This window comes from Stegodyphus dumicola, chromosome 5, assembly GCF_044657685.1.
Source record: "Stegodyphus dumicola isolate Sdum_Otavi_A_Nest chromosome 5, ASM4465768v1".
In the NCBI taxonomy this organism is placed as follows: domain Eukaryota; kingdom Metazoa; phylum Arthropoda; class Arachnida; order Araneae; family Eresidae; genus Stegodyphus; species Stegodyphus dumicola.
Genome location: NC_140772.1, coordinates 205,302,931 through 205,327,192, shown reverse-complemented (window position 1 = coordinate 205,327,192; position 24,262 = coordinate 205,302,931). Strand labels below are relative to the sequence as shown.

The 24,262-nt window shown below is 33.0% G+C and overlaps 1 protein-coding gene across 2 annotated transcripts in view; it reads left to right on the top strand.

Annotated features, from left to right (window-relative positions):
- Positions 1-23,673, top strand: part of LOC118202259 (helix-loop-helix protein 1-like) — a 64,101-nt gene extending 40,428 nt beyond the window's left edge. Inside the window, exons 1-2 of one of the 2 annotated variants that reach the window (XM_085817581.1) lie at positions 2,664-3,087; positions 20,707-23,673. In XM_085817581.1, coding sequence (XP_085673707.1) covers positions 21,160-21,684 — 525 coding nt within the window. In that variant the 5' untranslated portion in view covers positions 2,664-3,087; positions 20,707-21,159 and the 3' untranslated portion in view covers positions 21,685-23,673. Of the gene's footprint in view, positions 1-2,663; positions 3,088-20,706 lie in introns of those variants that run through there. The other variant, XM_085817580.1, reaches the window with a different exon arrangement.
- The last annotated feature ends 589 nt before the right edge of the window (positions 23,674-24,262 follow it).

Below are 24,262 nucleotides of genomic sequence, written 5' to 3'. Positions count from 1 at the left end.
AAAAAAAATCTCTTTTGAATCCATTTTAAATCCTTTTAGGCAAAAACAATCCTTTATTCTGTACGTACGTACAGATGTCACGCAAAAACATCGTTTATGGTTTCGAGAGCGTTCGAAATGAGTATATTCGTTGAAATATAATAACCAAATTTTTTTGTGATTACAATACTTCCTTTACTTCGTACAGGGAATTAAAAAATGAAACTTTTAACTTCAAGCAAAATCAAATTATCTTTAGAATATGTTGTGATTACCATCACAGGTAACTTAATTCTCTGCTAATTTTGATTGCATTGTTTGAAATGTTTCCCGTTATAGTAGACTTACATTAAAAAATGTTTTCAACATTAAACCCATTAACTATCGTATATTATACTCACTAAGTAAGTTTTTCTGAACCTTCAGAATATTATACTCATTAAGGCCGTGATACAGCTCATGGTCACTTGGTGATGTTAATCTTGCCACTAAAAGGAAAAAAGCGGAACACGTGAAACATTTGCTCTTAGTATATTATAGTCATTAAATACAGTATATTAACTATTAATGGAATTTCTTTTAACCTTCACTATATTATACTCATTAAGTGCAGTATATTATACTCATTATGCATAAGTGAGTCTTGAATTTTCAGTTTAGTTCAGTATATTATACACATTAAGTATGTTAGTTTCTTTTAGCCTTATAAGTATATTATGCTTATTAAGTTGTAGGGATTTATGTTTATTTTAAATAACCAATTTCATTTAATTTCATATCCTTTCTTATGAGCCTTTATTTCCCTAATTGTCAATGCCAAAATATTTAAATTTAGTAGTGTGCGTGAAGGAATGCAAATTCTACCCTGTGGAGAAAGAGTTTAAATACCGAATTTTAGAAGGAAAGTTAGAGAGAGAGAATTAGGCTATTGCCGTCACCTCTGTTGCGTAAGCTTCCACTCCCGGTGTTATTGCTGGTTTACTTGGCATAACAGTATTTAATTGCTGCCACTAGTTTTCGAGGCGGGTTTAAGGCAAGAATATATGAGTCCTCTAGCTTAAATTAAACTACTTGTGAACGTCTTGAATTTTCAGTTTAGTTCTGTGATTTCAGTTACCGCCCAAGGAAGGCGTAGTGTGTTAGCGCCGAGTTGACGCATTGTAAATTCTAAAGAGTTTAATAAAGGGTACTTTTAACAATTCTCCTGTGTAGCTCCTACACGAATTTACTACACGTACAGTTGTTACTGAGAATATAAGCAAGTCGACCCTACAAAGTAAATGAGTTTCTTATAACCTTCAGTAAATTATAATCATTAAGTACAGTAAATTGTACTCATTAAGTAAGTGAGTTTCTTATAACCTTCAGTATATTATACTCGTTAAGTACGGTATATTATACTTATGAAGTAAGGTGAGTTTCTTATAACCTTCAGTATATTATACTCATTAAGTACAGTATATTATAGTCATTAAGTAAAGGAGTTACGTTAACTTTTCAGTATATTATACTCATTAAGTAAAGCAGTTACTTTTAACCTTCAGTGTATTATACTGTACAGTATATTATACTCATTAAGTAAAGCAGTTACTTTTAACCTTCAGTGTATTATACTGTACAGTATATTATACTCATTAAGTAAATGAGTTACTTTTAATTTTCAGTGTATTATACACATTAAGTAAAGGAGTTACTTTTAACCTTTAGTGTATTATACTCATTAAGTAAAGGAGTTACTTTTAACCTTCAGTGTATTATACTCATTAAGTAAAGGAGTTACTTTTAACCTTCAGTGTATTATACTCATTAAGTAAAGGAGTTACTTTTAACCTTCAGTGTATTATAGTCATTAAGATCGTGCTCCAGCTCATAATATGTAAATCTTAAACGGATGCAGTGAATCAAGAAAGCAAAGTATGTCCAACATTTTCCCTTAGCATTCACAATTCAAGGACGTTTTAATAATAGCACTGCATGCATAATTTTGCGAACATCCCTCTGAAACAGGATGAAATTTGTGATGCTTCGTGGCCTATGTTCTAATCCAACCCATTTCTTAATTACTCGAAATCATTTCATGTTGACATGCCCTGCAATATTTACACCCAAACCGAACAAACCCATATCCCCATAAGAAATATATTGTTACGGGGGATATTATACATATATATATATATATTCTTACGGCTAAATATAAGTGCAAATCACGAAGAAAAGTTAAGAACAAGAAAGTTTGAAAGGAATACAGTGCTATGTAGATTGGTGAATTTTTTTACATTCATAATTTTATATCTATAGAGTCTGTGGCCTTCGATTTATAGAGTTGCCAAAAATTGCGTAAGTTTCTGCTGCTTCATTCTATAATTAGAATTCTATAGCTTTTAAATACCATGCGAGTTGCTCTATTTATCTTCAGATAACTTTGAATGTTTTTTATAATATTTTTATTCTTAATATCACAGCAGTTAACGAAAATTGTTCTGTGCAGTCCTAAGTCTTAAAGACTTACTTGGAAGACTAGCACATTCCACATTTATTCAATTAAGGTCGCCTTCCCTAAAGAAAGCGAGGCATTTAACTCGATTACCCCCATAACTCGATCATTCTGCCAGACTCGCTTCCGGCATCCACGAAGCGGCAAGCTGTTGATATCCGGCCGCAACCGGACCCATAGGGAGGTCGGAGAAGGAAAACGGCAAACTTATTAACTGCTCACCGAACCACGATATGGAGATCGCGTGGGCTCGGTCACGAGGGGCTCGTGCCCCTGAGACTGTTGTCAAACAAGGCCCTTCACTTAATTCCTTTTGCAAACTGCGAGAAAATGGATCGAATTTAGATATGCTATAATGTTTATTTCGGCTAAAGCTGTCTGTCATCTCTTCGTTCTGAAAAAAGCCATAATTTTACCAGCATTTAAATAAAACTCGCATTAACAAACACATTTTAGTGTGAAGACTCTTCATGAGGTTTATTTAAGTATTAAATGCGTTGTGTTTAATAGCTTCTGAAATCGTTTGTTTGATGAGAGCGCTCATGAAACCATTTTTTTGGAAGATAAGATCTGACGGTAGACGATTGTAATGTTTTCAACTTTCGCATGTAAAGGTGAGTTTCTGTTACATTAACTTATTACAGTTAATAGTAGGAAAACTTATTCCATTTAGTAACTTTTATTAAGATTTTTATGTGTATTATTTTTCTGCTGAGAGATATTTTTCCGGAATACTCTTACAGTCTCTTAAAATAAATGTGTTCTTTATTTAACCAAAATAACTGTTCAGTTGCCTTATTTCGCCACAGTCGTGTTTATAAGTTGATTCTTCTACTTCTTGTGAATTTCTTATCCTTCCCGATTTTTTTTTTTTTTTTTTTTTTGTTTTTGTTTCAGTATTTAAAAGGCTATCGAAGTTCTATCTCCTGAATGGGGGTGGGCGCTTGTTTTAGATATTCTGTAAGATTTAGGGTATTCTTTATATATGTTATTTCACTTTTGCTTTGCAATTATACATGTCTTGGAGAAAATCAGGAAATGGGTATATTCTGACTGGATATTAGACAAGTCCGATTACTGATGAAATTTTCTTTACTTATCATATTTTCCACCAGAAACCTTCACACATTCTTATTGCTTTTTTTAGTCTTATATAAACTCCACACATTCTTTTTTTTATTTTGTTCAGTCTTTTGTGTTTGTTATTTTTGTTTTTTTCTTACAGTTATTTCTTATAGTTTGTGTTTTCTTATATTTTTTATTAGTTTTCGCACACTCTTATAGTTTATTATTACTCACACATTCTTATAGTTATATATATCTATTTATTTTTAACTAATAGTTAGCTTTAAGATCATTTACTTTTCTGTGACTCTCTTTTCACCCAGAAATTCATGCCAGAGTTTCTCATGCCAGAATGTAAGTGAGATAACGAGAGTTTATTCAGACGCAGGTTACGCAAGTTAATTTTAGAGCGTGTTTTGCCTTCTTGAGGACACGTTATAGCGTGACTATTAGCGTTTTGATTCTGTTCAATCTGTTGACTATTAGCGTTTTGATTCTGCTCAATTATCATGTGAGTTGTTAGGCTAATCTATTACATTTGAATTAGTTCAACATTGCGTATTTAAGTTAAGCCAGAAGTGCTGGCTTGTGTAAACGAAAGTTGGATCATTGTTTATTTCTTTGTGTTCAAATAAAAGGGTCTTATACATTCTTCTTATGACTTTGTGTTCCTATGTTTACAAGACCAGAAGATAATTCTTTAAAGTTTGTAGTTTATGCTCCCAAAGAATACAAGAATTTATAAGTTAAATCCCTTTACTCTGTACTGAGAAAATTTTCGATGTCAAAAATTCATGCATATGCCGAATGGTAAACGTATACATAATATACATACCCAAATCTATCTGCCAGGAATGGAGTTTATCCAAATCTACAGTTGTTACCACGTGAAAAAGTCGACACTTGATTATTTTTACTCATGGAAAAAAAATTGGATACGACCAAAAAGTTTAAAAGTACCAAGCATTCGAAGAAGCTGTAGTCAGCCACTATTTGAACAAATGCTAATTAGAAATACGTGTTTTAAAAGGAAATGTGTAATTGGAGTTACGAGCCTAAACAATGACTTATTGTGAATTATTTACCGTGCAAAATTATTAACGGGTGTTAAAACTGAAAGACGACGAAAAAGAAATTTAGCAATTGCACGTAATAATACCTGCAATTAATATTTAGTAAGATTTTTTAAATTAGAGTTATTAGTCACTTATTTTGGGAGCCGTGACAATACTAATCAGCCTTTTTGTGATTAGTTAATCAAATTTGTGTCATTTTGACAGTCGATTTCTTTTTTAGCAGATTGGATATAGCGAACCAAACTTTGGGTTACAGCGTTAACAGGTCGTTACAGCGATGTTAGACGGTATGATTTTAAAAATGAAATTCTTTATAAACATGTAAATATCAGCCCTTTCTATATCTTTTAAAATTTGATTTAAACGCTGAAGGCTTTTTTAATAGTAACAACGGGTGATTTTTTTGCTTTTCTTAATAGTGACAGTGGATGAGTTTATAAAAGAAATAAATCACTAGTATTTCTTCCCAAAGACATATACTTCGGAGAAGTTCGCTTAATAGAATTTAAAACCTGTTTCTGCTAGGTTTGGATTTATATTATTACATAGTTATAAAATATTAGTTCATAAAAGAAATAAATCATTAGTATTTCTTCCCAAAGACATATACTTCGGAGAAGTTCGCTTAATAGAATTTAAAACCTGTTTCTGCTAGGTTTGGATTTATATTATTACATACCGTCATTCGTATATATAAAAACTCAACATATATATGTAGTATTTCTTGAAAAAAATGATGGATTTCAAGCTTTTAGTTTATGTAACATACGTTTCATTTTTCAAATTGTTGCCATCAAATATTATCGCCCTGTATTGTATTTAAAGAAATTAAGTAATGAAGAATCTGCATGAATGTATGCATGTTCCTTGCATTGTGAACAAATAATGGTATCTAAAGCCATCAAATTCTGAATATCGTAGTCCTCCATCCGAATGTGGGCACCTTGAAGCCCGAATTTTGACTTTGCTTTGTGCTCTGTTGTTATTATATTAAATAACAGAAGGTCATACAAATGAAAACAACTTTTTTATCTGCTTTAACAGTTGCTTACCACTTCCAAATCTTGTCTTTAGAATCTTATTGTTTTTTCCAAATGGTAGAACTGCCATTTCAGTATCTTGACTGCAAAGAGAAAAAAGTTCATTTCTTTCCTACGAATCGTTCTTCCTACAACTGAAAAGATTTCGAAGCTCTCCACCAATACTTTAATTCGCAAGTCCAAGTTCAAATCTTTTAGCAGTAAATAGCAAACGATTTCCCTCTTTACAGTCTTCTTTTTCCTCCCATCTGAAACATTCAAAGAGAAAATCGGCCAGATTTCCCGGGAGGATCATCCGGCTACGATTCAAAACAGCAAGCGAAACGCCACTTTTTTTAAACTCCCTGCCTGCCAGAATCCACCAGGGAGTACCTACCGATTACGTGTCCCTTTCCCTGTCCTCATCGCTCACCCAAATAAACGGCGTTCTGAATCGGAGGATTCGCGGGACGTTTGTAGGGCCTTCAGTCATTCGTTCCAAAGTGAATCCCAAGCTGAATTGTTGGTTTTACGGCTCAAGTCACTTGCAAAAATGATACTCGGTTAAATCGCCTTCCTTCTAAATTTACGATCTTGAGCTCTAGTCCGAAACAAATTATTGCCTTAAATGTAACTAGCTATAGATTTTAGAAATATCCGTATTCATAGTTAGAAATTCTAAAAAGCCACAAATCTGTACTCATGCATCAAGTAAATTAACAAAGAAAAAATGCTTCAGGTAAATTGGCGAAGATTTCACACCTGATTAGATATAACCATGGTTTTACAAATAATATATCATAATGCTGTTGCATTCGAATATGAGAAAGAGATATAATTTAGACCAATTCATTGCTGTTACCGCTATTGAAATATTTAAATCGTCAACAAACAGAAATAGAATGGTTTTCAATTATGGAAGGATTTTCTTCTGTTGAATATTTTATAACTAATAAATGGGATGGTAGTTCTTATTAAGTAATTCAAGTAAACAGTGAAGGTACTGTAATGAAGTTTTAAAGAACTCTCGCCATTTTTGAACGAACAACAAAATTTATTAGTCAAAACTTACAGAATAATAGAAAAACATTTTTAAGCGTGCGCATCATCTGCGGCTATTCTTTGCGGATAGTCGTCTGCGGTAATTTACATTTCTTAGTGGAATTATGTTGGTAGCGTAGCAACGCAAGTACGTTACAGTACACATCCGTCAAGTAATATATTCTGTAAAAATGTTTTGCAGAAAAACTTTTAGTTAGTAGAAATTCTTGAAAGAAATTTTATAAGACACTAAATAAAGTAATCAGTAAAATTTGTATCTGAAGACTTTTGCAGAATTTTTCATTAGCTGTTACCTTGCCATCATAAAAGAATCCAACAAGAATTTACTCTGATTCACTAATCTAGCAACTAATCCTACAAACAATCCTACAAGCTCAGTTAAGTGTCAATCCTAATCTTCTAATCTCTGTGTTAATAAATAACTACTTGCGCTAATTTTATTTTTAATCCCATCGTATTTGAACAATGTTTAAAAACATAAGTTGTGAGAAAAAACAAAAGCAGAAAGAAAGAAATAGAAAACAAATGGTTAAGCAGTAATTAGACAAAACCGATCCTTCTTTAATAGAAGTTTGCGCTAAAATGAATATAATAGTAATATATATCCAGATGTTGTATTTGGTTTTGTAAGCAATAGCTAAGGGTTAGCTATTTTCTTAGTATAGGTCCTATCACAGCATAAGACGGAGTACCCGATGAAGGCTCTATTTCAATTTCTGTACTCGTTTTGCATCCCTTTCTTTTGAATCATGCTGTTGAATCAATACAGCAGTTCTATGCAAAACTATGAGAAACCACTGATTAAACTGGGATTAACCGGATGAATAAACTGAACTCAAACTAACCGTATTCAAATTGACCTTAACTAGATGAAAAAAAAAACTGAGCTTTTCTCAGTTTTTTCATCTAGTTAAGATCAATTTATTCACATGAAAATTTAAGCTCAGTTTATTTACTTGTGTAGTCTAAGAACTACTCAAGTGAAGTTTAGTTTCTATCAAGGTTATCCTGTTATTTCATCTTCCCTCCACTTTCGTCTTTAATCTTTCTGTGGGCTACTATTGAGTCTGCTACTAAACCGCTTTGATTTTATAAAATCTTACAAGCTGTATTGTTATTATTTTTGTTTCATCTGCATTTTTTGTTTCCTTCATTTAGACTTTCAAACTCTAGAATACTAGAGGCTGTAGATTCCATGTCTTTTTGGAAGCATTCACAGTACACCCTACGTAGAAGACTGCGTAGATAATTCTATGTCTTTGAAGAACAGAAACTACAGAAGAAGGATTAAATATCCTCTTTACTCGAACTAACGTAACAGGATGCACACACTCGGTGCTCACAATTCACCACCACTTGCGGATAAACTAATCCGAAAAGAAAATAAAAATGTAAATTCACAATAAATTAGGATGGCTAAACGACTGTCTCCTTAGTTATCTAAACCGCTAAATCGGCTGCACGCAGTAAAGCTGATTCTAGAATATCAATATAATCTGAGAGATGTTTAACACCAACTAGAGAGCTATTTAAAAAAATGCAGCATAAATTCGAACTAACTTCGCTACTAATCCTCATGAACTCATCGGGCAACGTTGGTGGCTCTTGAGTCACCAACCGCGAAGAATTTTGACCTCTGTTTGGCATTGTGCTCTGAGGCCTTTGGCTGGAAATAGAAAAATAAGTGCTTTTGTGTGCAACTTAGATTAGTATCTAAGTTAAACAAACATGAAAATGTTGTGTTCTATATGGGAAATGCAAAAAAAGAAAAAAAATATATATATGCGAGAAAGCTGTAAAAGTCGAGCTGTTGAGTTTCGTTCGCTAACGGCAGAATTGGGAGAACGAACTCTTGAAACCACAACTTAAACCCTGCTTTCTAAACACACTTAGATTTTGCATACTACGTCACTAAAATTTACATTTCGGCAGGAAACTGAAATCAATAGGGAAACGAAAGTCGAACTAAAAATAATTGGTTAGAATAAAATAAGGTCTTTACAAAGTAACTTCAAAGGCTCGAGATATATAGTACCTCAGTGACGGAAAGCCATTCTTATTTACGATAGCAGTTAACTATACATAAGTATTAATCTCAATTCATCGCAAACTTAGCAGTGAGATTCGCTGTCACTGTGAGTTTCTTCCAAAAAGTCAAATATATTCCACTTTTTCCTGCAAGAGAAGCCAGAGAAATTTACATATGACGATGCGCGGTTAAATCGCAGAGATAATTCAACATATATAATCTCGAGTTCAGTACATTGTTCACTCTCATGATTGACTACTGGTAAATTTACTCATAGAATACAATTTGCTTAAGTATTTGCAATTTGTATTTTTCCCGCCTTCTTGGCATGCCTTGTGGTGTGGTGGTCCGCACGCTGGGCTAGTATTCCAGAGGTCCGCGGTTCGATTCCCGGCGAAGGCGTTGCTCATTTTTCATCTCTCATGCTTCCAAGAAATCCTAATATCTCTACAAAGATATTGTACAAAATCATTTTAATTATAATGAGAGCTTTTGATGTTTCTCATTTACTAGCTTAGCAACTTATAGCTTGTTTTATAGAAAACAAATTCGAATTGACAAAAATCTGTGCAAGACATTTAAAAGTATCCCCTGAAAATATTTTTTTGACAGTTTACTGTTTATATGTCTAGAAAGTTTCTGGGGAAAAACAAAGTTGGATACGATTGTGAGTCAATTCCGTTTTCCCCTACCGTTTCTGTTAGCATGGATTTCGATTAAGTCCAGTTTTACTACAATTCCTGACGTATGGTGAGCAATTAGGTAATGTATTTGTTTATAAATATTATATAAAATAATATAAAAAACCTATTAGTTAATTTCAACTTAATCTATGCGATTAAATTTCTGACAAAAATCTTTGGAAAACAGGTTAAACAAACCAGCAGTTGGCACACTATTAAAAAAATCTGACTGTCGGGATGAAAAATTATTCCAGATGGCAATATTTATGCTACTAAAGTTAACTTCAACTAGAAATAAATCAATGAAAATTCCATTCAAATTTTAATTCAAAACTGAAAACGCCTTTGTATAAAATTTATTGTGATTTAATTATTATTACTATTCCTAAAGCTGAGTGGGTGATTCGCAATGAACGAAAGCCCGTGCAGTGATGGAGTTGAAAGATTTGTGACAGAATTCTCATACCATCAAGTATTCTTCAATTTCTGATTTTACACCGTTTAATTAATCCACTAATATTTTTCATGCTTTCCCCATGCGTAACGTAAATGCGATCCTGTTTTTCTTTAAAACTCCTATGCCAATGCATCATTCCACTTGGACAGATAACCTTTGTATGTTTTGCGATATTAACTTAAATACCCCCCCCCCCGGAAAAAAAGAGAGAGAGAGAGTTATAGAAGTAACTGAATTTATATTATTTTTTAAATTATATTTCATAATGATTTAGTTACAAGTCTTAAATATTAATAAATTTAACAAAACTTTTTCCCCATTTGTTTCTTCTCTAAATCTGCATAAAATCTAGTCAGATGTGGCGCACGACCTGCTACCAATTCCATATTTTAAACAGCAACGACGTTTAAGTAAAGTATCATATCCGGTTGATTGTTCGTAATAAAACTTAATTTACTGTTCCAGTGAATAGGAAAGTGTGTACTACAAAACAAGATTATATGGGTATAATTGGCTACACGTAGAAACTGGTTTTTCTAAATTTATATCAACATAATCAAAATCTAACGTTTTATTTCTTTTCATTAAAAATTTCATTTTATTGAGCATTTGAATAACATATAATATAAATGGTTTTTAATTAAAAGAAAACTGAAAGTTTGTAAGACATTTCAAATAAATACTTTGAAACGACTACCAAATTTTAATTTCTTCTTGAAAATTATCAACAAATCTAATTTTTTTAGCTGCACCTGGAAATAACAGGAATTTAAAATAAAGCATATAGTATATTAAGCATATAGACAAACAGGAAAGAGGTTATGTCCGAAAAGAAGCTAGAGAAATTTTTTTTAAGGTTTATGTTTCTTAGTAGTATATAACTGAGTAAATATTTTTAGATTCCATGAAGAACACTTGTCAACTTGTAGGTATTAGGTTATTTGGAAACAGGAGATGTGAAAAATGAGCAATGCTCTCGCCGGAAATCGAACCATGGACCTCTCGAATACGCGCCCAGCTAGCTGACCACTAAACTAGGAAGGCATGCTAAGAAGGCGGGAGAAATACCTTATATACTCCCCCCTTTTAAAGGACGACTGGGATTTAGGGGACCCAGTCACCAAATCCTGGCGATCCAAATCATCATCCAACACCCTTTTAATTCGGCGCCACTGTAGAGACATTAGGTAATTTGGAAAGAGGAAAGATGAAAAATGAGCAACCGCCTTCGCCCGGAGTCGAACCGTGGACCTCTGCAATACGTGCGCAGCGTGCTGATCATTACACCACGAAGACATGCTAAGAAGGCGGGAGAAATACCTTATATACTCACCTTTTTTAAAGAGTGACTGGGCATTAGGGGACCCAGTCACCAAACCCTAGTAGTAGAGAATCATCATCCACAATCTTTTTTAGTTTGGTCGCCACTGTAGTGCTATGAGGTTATTTCGAAGCAGGAGACATGAAAAATGTTCAGTGCCCTCGCCGGGACTTGAACCATGGACCTCTCGATATGTGTTGAGCGTGCTGACCACTACACCCTGAAGGCACGCTAAGAAGGTGGGAGAAATATATTATAAGCTAATAAAAGTTAGTTTCACTAAAAGTTTTCTTGTGGCGTACAGATAAATACGTTCATTTTATATATTATCAAGTTTATTTGAAATGTTATCGAGTAGAAATTAAGCATATGTTTTGAAAGCATAAGTGTTATGTTTAAGGACCTTCTCATATTTTAATTTTGTGTTATAACACAGATATTGAAATGAGTAAAAGCTCCCAATATTGCTTCTTTAACCCAATCACTAATTTTTTTTTCGAATATTACAGTATCTGCTATTATGCTGTCCTCCATATATATATAACAAATATTCCCTATTTGCATAATGCTAAAATAATTTCAAAATTTAGTAAAGAAATTTTAATTGCAAAAATAAAAAAATAAAAATAAAATTAATTATTGCTGCGAACAAATTTACAATATCATTTGAATTCTAAGAGCATATGCTAATTAAATGCACACGTATTTAAAACCATGAAAAAAGTATAATATTCCAAAAAATTAATCTCAAAATTGTTTTAAAAGAATTTCTAAGGCCAAATTCAATCGCATAAGTGAATAATTGAGCAGGCAGGAGACAGACGTATCAACGGAAAGTTCCCTCCAAACCTAACTCTTCAATTACTCAATTCGTGTTTCGTCATCCATATAGTTAAAAGTAAAAGTAAAATTCAAAAACAAAAGTAAAACCGACCCACTAGCTACCGAGCGGTAAAGTCGCTGAACACTGGTAGTTCGATCCGAGGTTCGAATACCGCATGGGTGTTTTCGTTGTTTTCCCCATGTGTAACGTGTGTACGAGCCAGTTTCCCTTAGAAAGTCCTCCACGAAATCATCCCTTCCGTTAGGCAGATAGCCCTAGTGTGCTTTGCCATAATTAAATACACCACACCACACCAAATATAAGACCTAATGTTGTGAATTACTAAAAATGAAATTTAAACTAGTAGGAATTTTGAGAAATTTAGCAAGTAAAATGACTAGGAATTAAAATATTAATTAAATGTCAATTAAAAGTAGAACACCAAAGTAATTTAGAAACTCTTGCCTATTGAAAACTTCCCCTGTACGAATTATGCATGGAAACCTAAAATAAACTATATACAATCTATCAAAATGTAATAATAATAATAATAAAAGGCTAGTAAAATGCAAGTTTTAATTTAACTTACCTAGAACTACATATTTGATTTCCTGAGTGTGGACTAGCATTTGCTAAACTAGGTGAAGTTATATATATATACATACATATAACGCACTGGTTTACATTCATATGTGGGGCTCACATAAAATAAATACGCCACGTGTAGATGTAAACCAGTATGAGCAATAGCAGTTGCACATGATCTGCTTTGATATTAATCAGATTGGTCTGAGGAGAGGACGCCTGCTTATTCATTCTGCATTATTGCCATATCTAGCATCAACGTCATAACGAATCCCCTAATATCGTACTAAATGTTACTATCAGGTGATGACATAATAATAAGGCTACACCTCTCCTTCCCTTTTACTGTCTCCTTCATGAAGGCAATAGCTGCAGCTTTATCAGATAAACCTACAATTTGGCGATGACTAAGAAAAATTGGCGATAGAAATGGGAATAATAGGATCATTCTTCCCTGGGGTGTACAATCGACAGTATCTCTTACAACGGCACTATTCCCAAAGGGCAAATAAAAATGACTATTCCGGGTATTTTTTTTCACCCAAACTCCCAAGGGTTCATGTAGTTTTAAATTTAATTCTACTTGAAGTTTTACTTAAGTGGTTGTTCCGTAGTTTTAAAAACCTAAAAATTATTTTAATTCACTTTTGAACACTATAACAACGCTAATTTCTTATTATGTTCTCTTTATTATAATATTCAATGTAATGTTCACATGTTAGTTTTTCTACATTATCCTGCATTGTCAGGTTAAAAATATAATCCATGGAAGTGCATGCATATCTTTTACATATGCAAAATAGCATTGAGAAATTCTTTCATATTTGCCATACAATTAAAGGAGCAGATCATTGTTTAAGGATTACAAGTTTTCGAAAATATCTTGTACACATAATTCTGAGGAAAGCTGAAATAAAAAGACTTTGCTTGCCATATCAGAATTACTATTGTGTCTCGATGGTGAGGATTATCCTACTATATAATTGTAGGTAATATTAAAAACAAAGCAAAGCTTTAGAGAGTACGATTAAAACTATGAAATAACTGATAGTACGTTTTATCGTGTTGTGTTCTGCATCATTACTGCAATGAACGCATTTGTTCAATAAAATAATAACAGCGTAACTAAAGAACTTAAAGAGCTAAAGCCTCATCCGTGTATTTATTGAATTTTCGATGGATATATGTAAATCATCACTACATTTTAAATTAAAAGATAGATTGGATTTTATAAGTAATAAAACAATTCTTTTATAGTGTCACTTGCATTGCTATCGTTTATTTGAACATGCACATTATCGTTAAACTCGATATTCGCATCCGAAGTTATCCGATAAATAGCATATAAATCTTTAAATTTTAAAAGAAAGAAATATTTATAAATATGCATGATTAAAGACAGAATGATTTCCAAAAAAAAAAAAAAAATGACGTTTTATGTGCAAATTCATCGGAAACTAAAGAAAATAATAATGATTTACTACAAGAAATACTCATGTAGATTAATGATCTACTGCTTGATAATATAGCCTGTAACGAAATTATAAATATACGACTAATATTTCAATTTTTCCTAAGTACAAGGTGGTCATAAAAAAAACTTCGCGATGTATGAACCCTATCGGTATCCGCTCAACCAATAGAAACGAAACTTGAGATGTTGTTATCTGTTTCGGTTACAGCAAAAATATTTCGAAATTTTCGAATGGCAGCACTTACGTTTTCCTGCGCAAACTGATCAACGCATTTAGAAACCATAAATGGTGTTGGAACAATAGGCGTATAACGAAAATTATTAGCGTAAAACATTTGCAAAAAGAAAGAAAGGACCAACGACAACACAAGGAGAGGAGATCAAAATCTTTCATTGGAATTAGAAATTTTCAACATGTGCAACGTTTCAAGAAGTTATCTTCCGTAAATTTGCAGTTTCGTGGCGATCCCCTGAACGCATTCCGATGGATTTCTGGTTCGGGTTTATCTCAGATTTAATGTGTACACATCAAATCCACGAGATTTGTCAGAATTTACACATGCCATAAAACGGGAAGTTATATAGATTCCTCTTGAGATGTTATGTTCGTCATTGTTGTCAACAGTCTCCCACATGGAATGCGTTATCGTCTGCGAAGGTGGGCACGTTGAAAACTCGCGATTCCAATAAGAGGTTCCTCCCCAATCTCCTCTTTTTTTAAGCTAAGAACATCTTAAGAAACTTTACTCTCTTCCTCAATGTTACTTTTTAATGGGATTTTCAAAACGAATCTTTCTCAAAAACAGAACTGAGCTGGAGGGGGCTCACCCGAGCACTTTGTTAAATTTGTCACTAATATGCAAGCTCCTTTGTTTACTTGTTTATTCTTTTTGTTTATTATTTATTCGTTCCAAGAAAATTGTCCATGTTGTGCGTGAATTGTGTTTGACTTTAGGTAGCCTTTCTGTTCTTGAGGATTGTGATTTCGTCTGAGTTAATTTAAATTCGGTCATAACGCCTTGTACATAGTCTAAAGTTTAAATAAATGCTAGAAAATGCTTAAAGTTCCAATAAATTTATTGTTGAATATCAGATTCTTTAATATCAAGACAATGGAAGTAAATTCCGCTGTTTAGTCTTCCATTAACAGATAGAAGATACAGAAGAATCTTCTTTGACTATACAACATATATGAGATTTAATGACAATCTCCTTAAATAGGAAACCTTTAATAGAAATTTTTCATCAACTTTTGGTAAAAATATTCTGAAGATGCAATGAATAATATGAAAAAAGAAAAAAAAAAGTATATTATTGCAGCATAAAAAATCTAATATATTATGTCATATTTTTGTCTGGAAAAAATATCATATATATTCTGTCATAAATGTGCTGCATAGTTCAATGTACCCGTTATTTTATTTATTTCTGCAATATTTCGTAATTTTAAAATTTTACTTTTAGTTCAAAGGGCATTAGCCCAGATTGGCTATTAATTTCGTTTTGGCATTTTGTGGCGCTTCTCTATAAACGACGTTTCACTTTACAAATTGTTGCCGCCAAATATTAGAGCCCAGCATTATATTTAAAGAAATTAAATAATGAATAATATGTATGAATGCATGTATGTTTCTCGCATTGTGATAAAACAACAGTACCTAGACCCATCAAATTTTGAATAAGTAGTCCTTCACCCGAACATGGGCATCTGGAAACCCGAATCTTGAATTTCGAATTTGTTTTTTCATCTATTATTTTTTATTTTGTAAAACTTTAATTAACAAATTAAAATCTTTAATTAAAATATTAACTCGACGATTTCAAAGCGAGAAACAGCAACATTGTACGGAGAAAAAAACCTTTTTTTGTCTCCAGAGCGCGAGGCTGTGTATCGTAAATTATAAAGATATGCTCTTTTAAATACTTTGTGATATTGCTGTAGAACTGAATTTTATGGTTTAAGTGCGCAGAATATGATCTATACATATATAAAGAAGGATGTCTGTCTGTGTGTTTGTACGCAATTAACTCAGTCTCTTGCAATCGTCACCATACTTTCTACTAGTCTTTTCTGAGTACTGAAAAAGGTCGACGTCAACTAAAGGAAAAAAAAAAAAAAAAAAGGTAAAATGAGAAATATTAATTAAAAACTCTGAAAACGCTAATTTTCCCCCTCATTTTCCGAGTTGCAACAGTCTCGCCAGCTGGAGATAAAAATCTGTTTTATTTCGAGAAGTGTTGCCACTAATCGCTTTCAAATCGTAGAATTTGTTAATAAAAAATTTCGAAGTTTTACAATGAAATAAAAATAGCATTTCCAAACACTAAATGTATTATTCCGAATTCCAAAAATTCATGGGAAGCCATTTCGAAATTTTCCAAAAATTCGTGGGAAACCATTTTCGAAGTATAAAGATTTCGAAATTTTCGAATGGCAGCACTCACTTTTTTCCTGGAACGATACGCTTATAACGAGCGCTGTTCCCCCATCTTCGCACGACTTTAATAAGCCGAGATGTTAATTAAAATCTCTGAAAACATTTATTTTCGCACTCATTTTTCGAAGTGGCAACAGTCTCGTACGTTGGAGATATAAATGTGCTTTATTTCGAAAACTGTTGCTACTGCTCGATTTCAAATCATAGAGTCTGTTAATAAACATTTTGCAAGTTTGACGAAATCTATATATATATAAAGAAAAATGTGTGTTTTTTTATTTGTTCTCGTTATTGATTTCTGTTCAATTAAGATAATTTTTTTGCGACATTTAATCGACTAAAATTAGATATAGGTGAAATATTGGAAGGAACTTGAGCTTTTACGCCCATTAGATTAGAAAGACAGAAATCATTAAAAACTGCGTGCCATTTGTTGCTGATATAATGAGCGAGATTTAGTTACTTTTCTACGGAAATTTTTTATGTGGGTTCCATATCGCATCAGACTGAAAAATGTACGACTATGAATCGTATTTTTTGTATCGTTATTAGAGAAGCATTACAGTTGTAGCGTTCTCTCTGTTGTTAGATACATTCCTCCCAATCTAACTTAACTGGCATTGGGTACTTCCACTAGTATTTAATAAATAAAGGTAACACATAAAACGTTATGAAAACGCCCATTTGGATGTAATATAAACCCATTTTATATTTTATTTTTATTCCAAAGGAGATTTGTCCCTGAAGGACTATTGTTTTCGTTTTGCGATTTTGCGTTGAATCACTATAAATGTCCGTTTCACTTTTCAAACTGTTGCCACCAAAATGTTAGAGTCCTGCATTATATTTGAAGAAATTAAATAATGAAAAATCTGAATAAATGGATGTATATTTCTCGCATTGTGATACCAGCGCGCGGAACTGTGTATCGGAAATTCTAAAGATAAGCTCATTTTAAAGCAATTTTGCGATATTGCTGTTGAACTGAATTTCATGGCTTAAGTGCGAAGAATGTGATATTTAATAAATAAATGTAACACACAAAATGTTAAAAAACTCCCCTTTGGACGTAATTTAAAATCTGAAACTTTTCAGATTTTCTTTTTAAAATTTTTAATTTTTTATGGTTTATATTTTTTAATATTTCTTTCACTTGTTTATAAGTTTATTTATTTATTTGAAATTTCTATTTTTGTAAAGGATGAAACATTTAATTACAATCGATATTTTGTTTGTATGAGATAAATTGTTAACCATTTGTTAAAACTTTTGGTAGCTCACCTCTGCTTATAAGTCTAAATCTCATCATCACATAAACTTGATGAATCATCCTACTGCTCAGCTGAAAGCACCGAAGAAAACATACTTGCGCTCAAATATAGATTTAAGGCTGCGTTCTTACAGTCTATTTGAAGACATTTGAAGAATCGCACAATTCACACTTACGCACATATTCCGAAGGCGCTTCAAGTGCAGAGTGTACCCCAAAAACTTCTCATTAGGTGCATTTATAGAAGAAACTCCATTTGGTGCATACAAGTATGAAACCACACCAATGTAGCCCTGTAGAACCATTTAAAATAGGTGTACCAAAACAAAAATTCAGTAGCGAACCGCCTGAGTTCACACATTCATCAGAAACCACATGCTTGTCCTCACTATCCGGGCTAATTCGTTCAGTTCGTCACATGAAGCTCCACAACAAACTGCACGTCATTATAAATTTTTGTGTAAGTACCTATTTAGTACATATATCATCAAAACACTTTGTTTAAAACTTTAATGTGTAAACCACACATAAGGGATTTTAATTTAAGTATTTTTGTTACATGCATAAACGACAGCTCGGTTCAAACATAAATAAACAGTTGAGTAATAATCAACTATACCTAAAGAGTTCAAAACAAAATATGATGAAACATTTGTCATTGTGAAAAGAAATGATCCACTTAGTAGTCCAGTGAAAAATAAATGGTTTTGGTTTTGCGAAAACATAAACTACTAAATGCTTTGATACTACTAAATAATTGATAATGATTAATCTTTCAATAACTCTCAATGTGTATTAATTATGAATTAATTGATGTTTGAATGATTTTGGTAATATTTGTTTGTTTAGCTTGTTTTACTTTAAGCAACTCGATTATTTATTTAAAACTGACATATTAAAATTTCATTTCATGAGTTACAGTATATAGATTCACAGGTAACATGATTTACATTTTCAACTAAATGACAAAACAAATTAATAACATTGCGGGGTCGTAGCCACCCGATTAAAATGACACAGGATTTTCAAAAACAGTCTTTGAGTTACTACTTAAAACATTTAGGCCTAGAAACAATATAAAAGGAATCAGTTATATCCAAATAGTTTTATCAAATTCACTGATACCGGTATTCACCGGTTACACATATTATAAAATTCAGTGCCGCCCAACGGTATAGTGGTTAGCGTCGCTGACAGCCGTGCTGAAAGGCCCGGATTCAAGTCCTGACCTCTAAATATGCGGAGGTCCGAAAGTTTTTTCGTGTGGTTTGGTGGAAGGGGCGAGGAATGGGAGACCCTCGGACCCGTTCCCCCCCTCCCGAAGTGCTCTCCGTCAAAATTGGGGGGCGGAACTGAGCTAACTCGCAGTGTCACCTGTAAGGTGCTCAGGGCTGCTGCCAATGACAGGCACACCTCGCGCTCCTTGCCACAAGAAATTGCGTGGGCTTGGGCTGATGATCCTGTTAGACAAGTGAGCATAAGTAACAACAGCAACATAAAATCCAGTATTTGATAGACCAATACTTTTCTTAAAGAAACAACTCCACAGTTTTCCATGGTTCGCTGACAGCACAATAAAAGGGAAAATTAATTCTGGCTAACACCGGGCAAGATTCAATGTTTATATTACAAGTAAATAAAATTTGGTGCTAAATATTTTTCTATTCTTTCACGACGTCATGCGAAAGCTCCCCGACTCTTCTTTGGCGAGGAAGCCATCACTTTACATTCAAACAAACCCAAAGGGCTTGCCGTTCTCCAGTTGAAAATAATGAAAGCCCTGTAGAACCATTCCAAATGGATGTATCAACTTTGCTTGAACTCTCTTTTGTCCTCTTTTTCCATATTCCGTCCTTGGAAATTTCAAAAGCGACGAAAAAATGAGCCGTCCTACATGTACGCCTACATGCTTTTCGGAATAATCAAAATTCCACTAGCTAGCCTTGCTTCCAGCCCCCATTTACCATGGTCACAAACTGCAATCTCCAAACGTCGCCCCCTTTTCTTCGATGGTTTATAGAATGAACCATTGTGCCTCCCTTCGAACACGCCATCGAACCACTGTGCCAAGCAACATGAAAGATGATAAGAACATTTCAGAAAAATTCTAGAAGACAGACACGGTCTTTTTTGGAGTATTTTTACACTTCCTTATTAAAAGGCCTAATTCTTTACAGTGACAAGAAATTTTCACCAAGTTACAGGCAGTCGAAAATACCAGACTGAGCCAGAAATTAAAGATTCGGGACTTTATAGGAAAGAAGAGGAAAAATTAAGCTAAAAAAAATCAACTTCGGAAAATAGTTAAGTTTGAATACTATTAAGTCTAACTTAAAAATCTAATTATAAAATTAGCAAACATTAAGTGTATTAACCTTTTTTACCAAACCATTCAAACACCACCTAATTCAAGATATTAAAACAAATGAAACTTAAATTAAGAATTCACTTTTCGTAACAGAAATTAAATATAAGCTAATACGGAATTAAGATGTCTAATTAGCTGAACGATTTTCATAATTCATAAAATGTTGGAAGAGGAAGAATTTATGCTTTACAAACACAAAGTATATCATATGCCCCTCAGAGAGTATAGTGATTAGGGAAGCTTACTCTGATACCGAAGTGTCAAGGTTCGAATCCTGGAGAAGGCACAGTTGTAACTGTGCGTCCTCCCTCCATAGGTGGCAACGGTGGCCGCCTATTAGATGCCTCCACAACAAAAAGGCCTTCTGGACTTAGGAGTGGCCGCCATTGTCGAATAGGCAATGGCGGTCATCCCGCCATAAGATTAAAAAAAATTTGTAAACTATTCGATTCCTATTCCGCTGTAGAAAATTGATTTAATTTGTCTAACGAAAGTGTCATTTTGCTTCATAATAATAAAATTAATCAATCATCATTAATTGCAAATCTAAAATTTCTTTTCAGGTTAATAAACAAGTTGAAGACCAAGAACTCTAAAGAAAGAAATTGGATGTTGCCATCAGTGATCCTGGTGACCTTTTTTATTACAGCTTTCCCAGCTATTTTCTTGCAGAACAACACTAGCCATTTTTATGCTAATGCTCAATTGCTAAATTGTATTCAGGCCACGAAATGATGTATGCTTCGATAAAAGTGCAATGATTTCAACGAACTGCGTTAGGTCTTTTTGTCACATGCATCACAAATGTGTCAAATCTTTCGTAATAAATAACCATAAAGAGTAATCACCACTCTTATTTTCCACTGAAAGAATAAACTACCGCTGGATTTATCTGTTTAAACTTTGGCAAAGGTATTGTATGAAAGAAAATTTCAATAGTGAATACTAAAATAGTGGTTATTGGAATATGAGAAAAACTTCCATTTTGCTTAATCCTAAACTCCTAGGAGGTATGAATGATTCTCCACGAGAAAATAACGAGTCCTAATCCTCCCTCAGTTATGTACGTCTACCCTTCAGATGGCGGCGGGGGAGATGCTTCTCCAGATAGTGCCGGACCTTGTTGCAACGGTCGTTCGGGTTCCAATCAGGACCGAGCCACCTCTCTGGTAACACCGCCAGCTTCACGACGAGTTGCCAGTGGTACTGCACACCATCCCCAGCAAGGCTGTGGAGCACTGGAAGGTCATGAAGGAGCCCTAGTGGCACCTAGTGGGGCCCAGAGAAGACGTAGCAACGGAGGAGAATCTATGAGCCATTTGACAAGAGAGGAGAGGCGAAGGCGGAGAAGAGCGACCCAAAAATATCGCTTGGCCCATGCCACACGAGAGAGGATTAGGGTGGAAGCATTCAACGTCGCTTTTGCAGAGCTGAGGAAATTATTACCAACTCTACCACCCGATAAAAAGTTGTCTAAGATAGAGATTTTGAGACTGGCCATTTGTTACATAGCGTACCTCAATGATGTATTAGATGTATGATAAAAGGTTTGTTTGGGCAATTTAGAAATCATAGCTAAGAAATCACTGGCTTAAATTAAGAATCAAAGAAGCTGTTCTCAGTGTTAGTTAATTTTTTAAAGCAATGCAAAATAAGTTTAGGCAGGCACATTTATGCAAATGTTGATACAATATATGAAACCGATTTTCAATGAACCATCTATGACATTCTCTCACTTTTCTTTCCCTCATAAAATAAATCTTTACAATTCCAAACTATCAGGACATAATATAGCGTCTACGGTTCTTAAAACTATTATTGTAGTAAATTAATGAATTGCTAATCATTGTCTTGAGATGAAATAAGCTTTGGTCTATCTTAAGATACAAATCTCATAAAATAATAGAAAATAAATTGATGCTACTTTTAATTCCTGTTTTGGAAAATGCATTTGTTGTTAAGATGTGTTATCTTTGCTTTCTGTCATTCTTTCATCTGAAATGCCAATGTAGATCAATTTGTTGAAACTGGTAACTTCCCTGCTTGTATTATTCCCTTGCAGGTAAAGCTCTTGCATAAGATAAGGAGAGAGAGAACTTATTAAGTGTACATGGCAATAAAATGCGGGTCTTTGAAGTAAATATAGTGAGGATATGCAAGAAAGTAGCTGTTCTTTTGAAAGTGTTAAAATATCGGTTAAAAATTATGCATCTTGGTAGATTAGAAAGTTTAGAAGAAATTATTAGAGCAAGTACTGTAGTTCAGAAACCACGAAATACTTTCAAAAATCAAAAAGCTTCTTTGGAGACCTAAGAAAAATCTGTCACGACAAATATATAAACATAGTTTCCTTTAAAAAACTTAGAAATTATGTTCAAATAAACTTAGAACACGGTACCTTAAAGATTCTAGTTCTTAGCTTAAAGCAAGTGTATAGAAATGCAGTTATTCAAAATAAGAAACTTGTCAACTTGTCTTTACTATAAACTCAGGAAAGACTGTTGAAGGCCAGAAGCTCAGCAACTTTCTTGGTATCTTACGTAGTCCATCCTTGATGTCTTAAATGAAAGTATTCCTCTGAAATTGTATAATCTAGCGTCCCAATGTTATGATCAACATCGTTTAAGAGCTAATGTGGTCCCACATCCTGATGTTGCTCAACTGTAGATTAAATTTCTGTTTCAGTGATAAAACATGAAAAAATATTAATTTAATGTGAAAAATGAATGCAAAAATTTGTAGAAAAAATATGTTGTGTATAAGGATGCTTTAGAACAACTTTTCTTTAAATCTGTATGTTCTTAATGTAATTAATGTAAGATTGGTTTACTTAACTTTCAAGCTGGTAAGGTACGGATTCCCAGGATATGACGATCAAGTTTAAATTAACGTTTATTTATATATTTCAGGAATATCTAATGATTATTTTATTTACCAGAGGGATATCAGTTGTATCTTGGTATCCTTCTCATTACATTGAAAACAATGAAAGCATTTCATAGTGAAATATAATATTAATAATCATATCCATAAATAAATGTTAATATGCTTTCAAAGTGTGTACAAAGAATATAGTTTTATCTCTTGGTCTATGGGATCCCATCATACCAGTTACGCACAAGGTTTTCATCCTAATTTAAATTCGAAGCAAAAATGAGTAATTTATTATAAATATTTGCTTGATTTTCGGCTCATTTCTTACTGCTAATACTTTTGAATTGTTAACTATTTTGTTGTTAAGTAATTTCAGCTCAAGCATATATAGAATGTATTTGTCAAATGCTATGTAAGCCAAAAGTGCAATCTATGTTTATAAATATATTTTTAATTATTGTATATTTTTATTTATTTATATATTAAAAGCCATGTTCTAGTCTTAATAGCTTTAATTTAATGTGAAATATTTTGTTTTTAAGTTGCATTTTTTATGAAATACATATCAAAAGTGTACAAAGTATATGCTGTTGGAATTAGCAGCTTATGTACAATTGAATAGTATGAAATGAAAGCAATAAAATAATAACAACGAATTGCGATTAATTCATTTATACCCCTTATGACAACCAATGATAATGTCATGGTTACCCTTATGACAACCTCATTTATACCTCTTACCTTACCAATAATGAAAATATCAATTACAAATATAAGGCAAGAGCTTCCAAGCCATGTTTTAATTACAGAATTTTTCTCTGTATTAATTGATAAAAATAATTGATTATAGTGGTTATAAACTCTTTCAGATATATTAATTTTTTATTAATGTTATCAGGATCAAAGTGAGTTTCGCTTCTGATGTGATAAATGTACTTCTTGATGCAATTAATTTAAGCTTAATAACTTGTTGTTTTAGCCGTCAACTAACAAAATTAAACAAAAAATTTATTAAATTATTATAGTTGAAAATTTTCCAGGACTACTTTCGGTGGTTTAACTACCGAATCCCCTTCCTCAGCTGCCACAGTGCAAATGAACGAGATAAGATATAGTGATAAGATAAAATAAGAATGGCTGGACAGGAATCAAGCTACTGGCGCCATCTATTGATGAAACAAGAAAACTAAAACAAAATTTCCTTAAAGCCTGAAGGTAAAGATAGATTGGAATTAGGATTTTTAA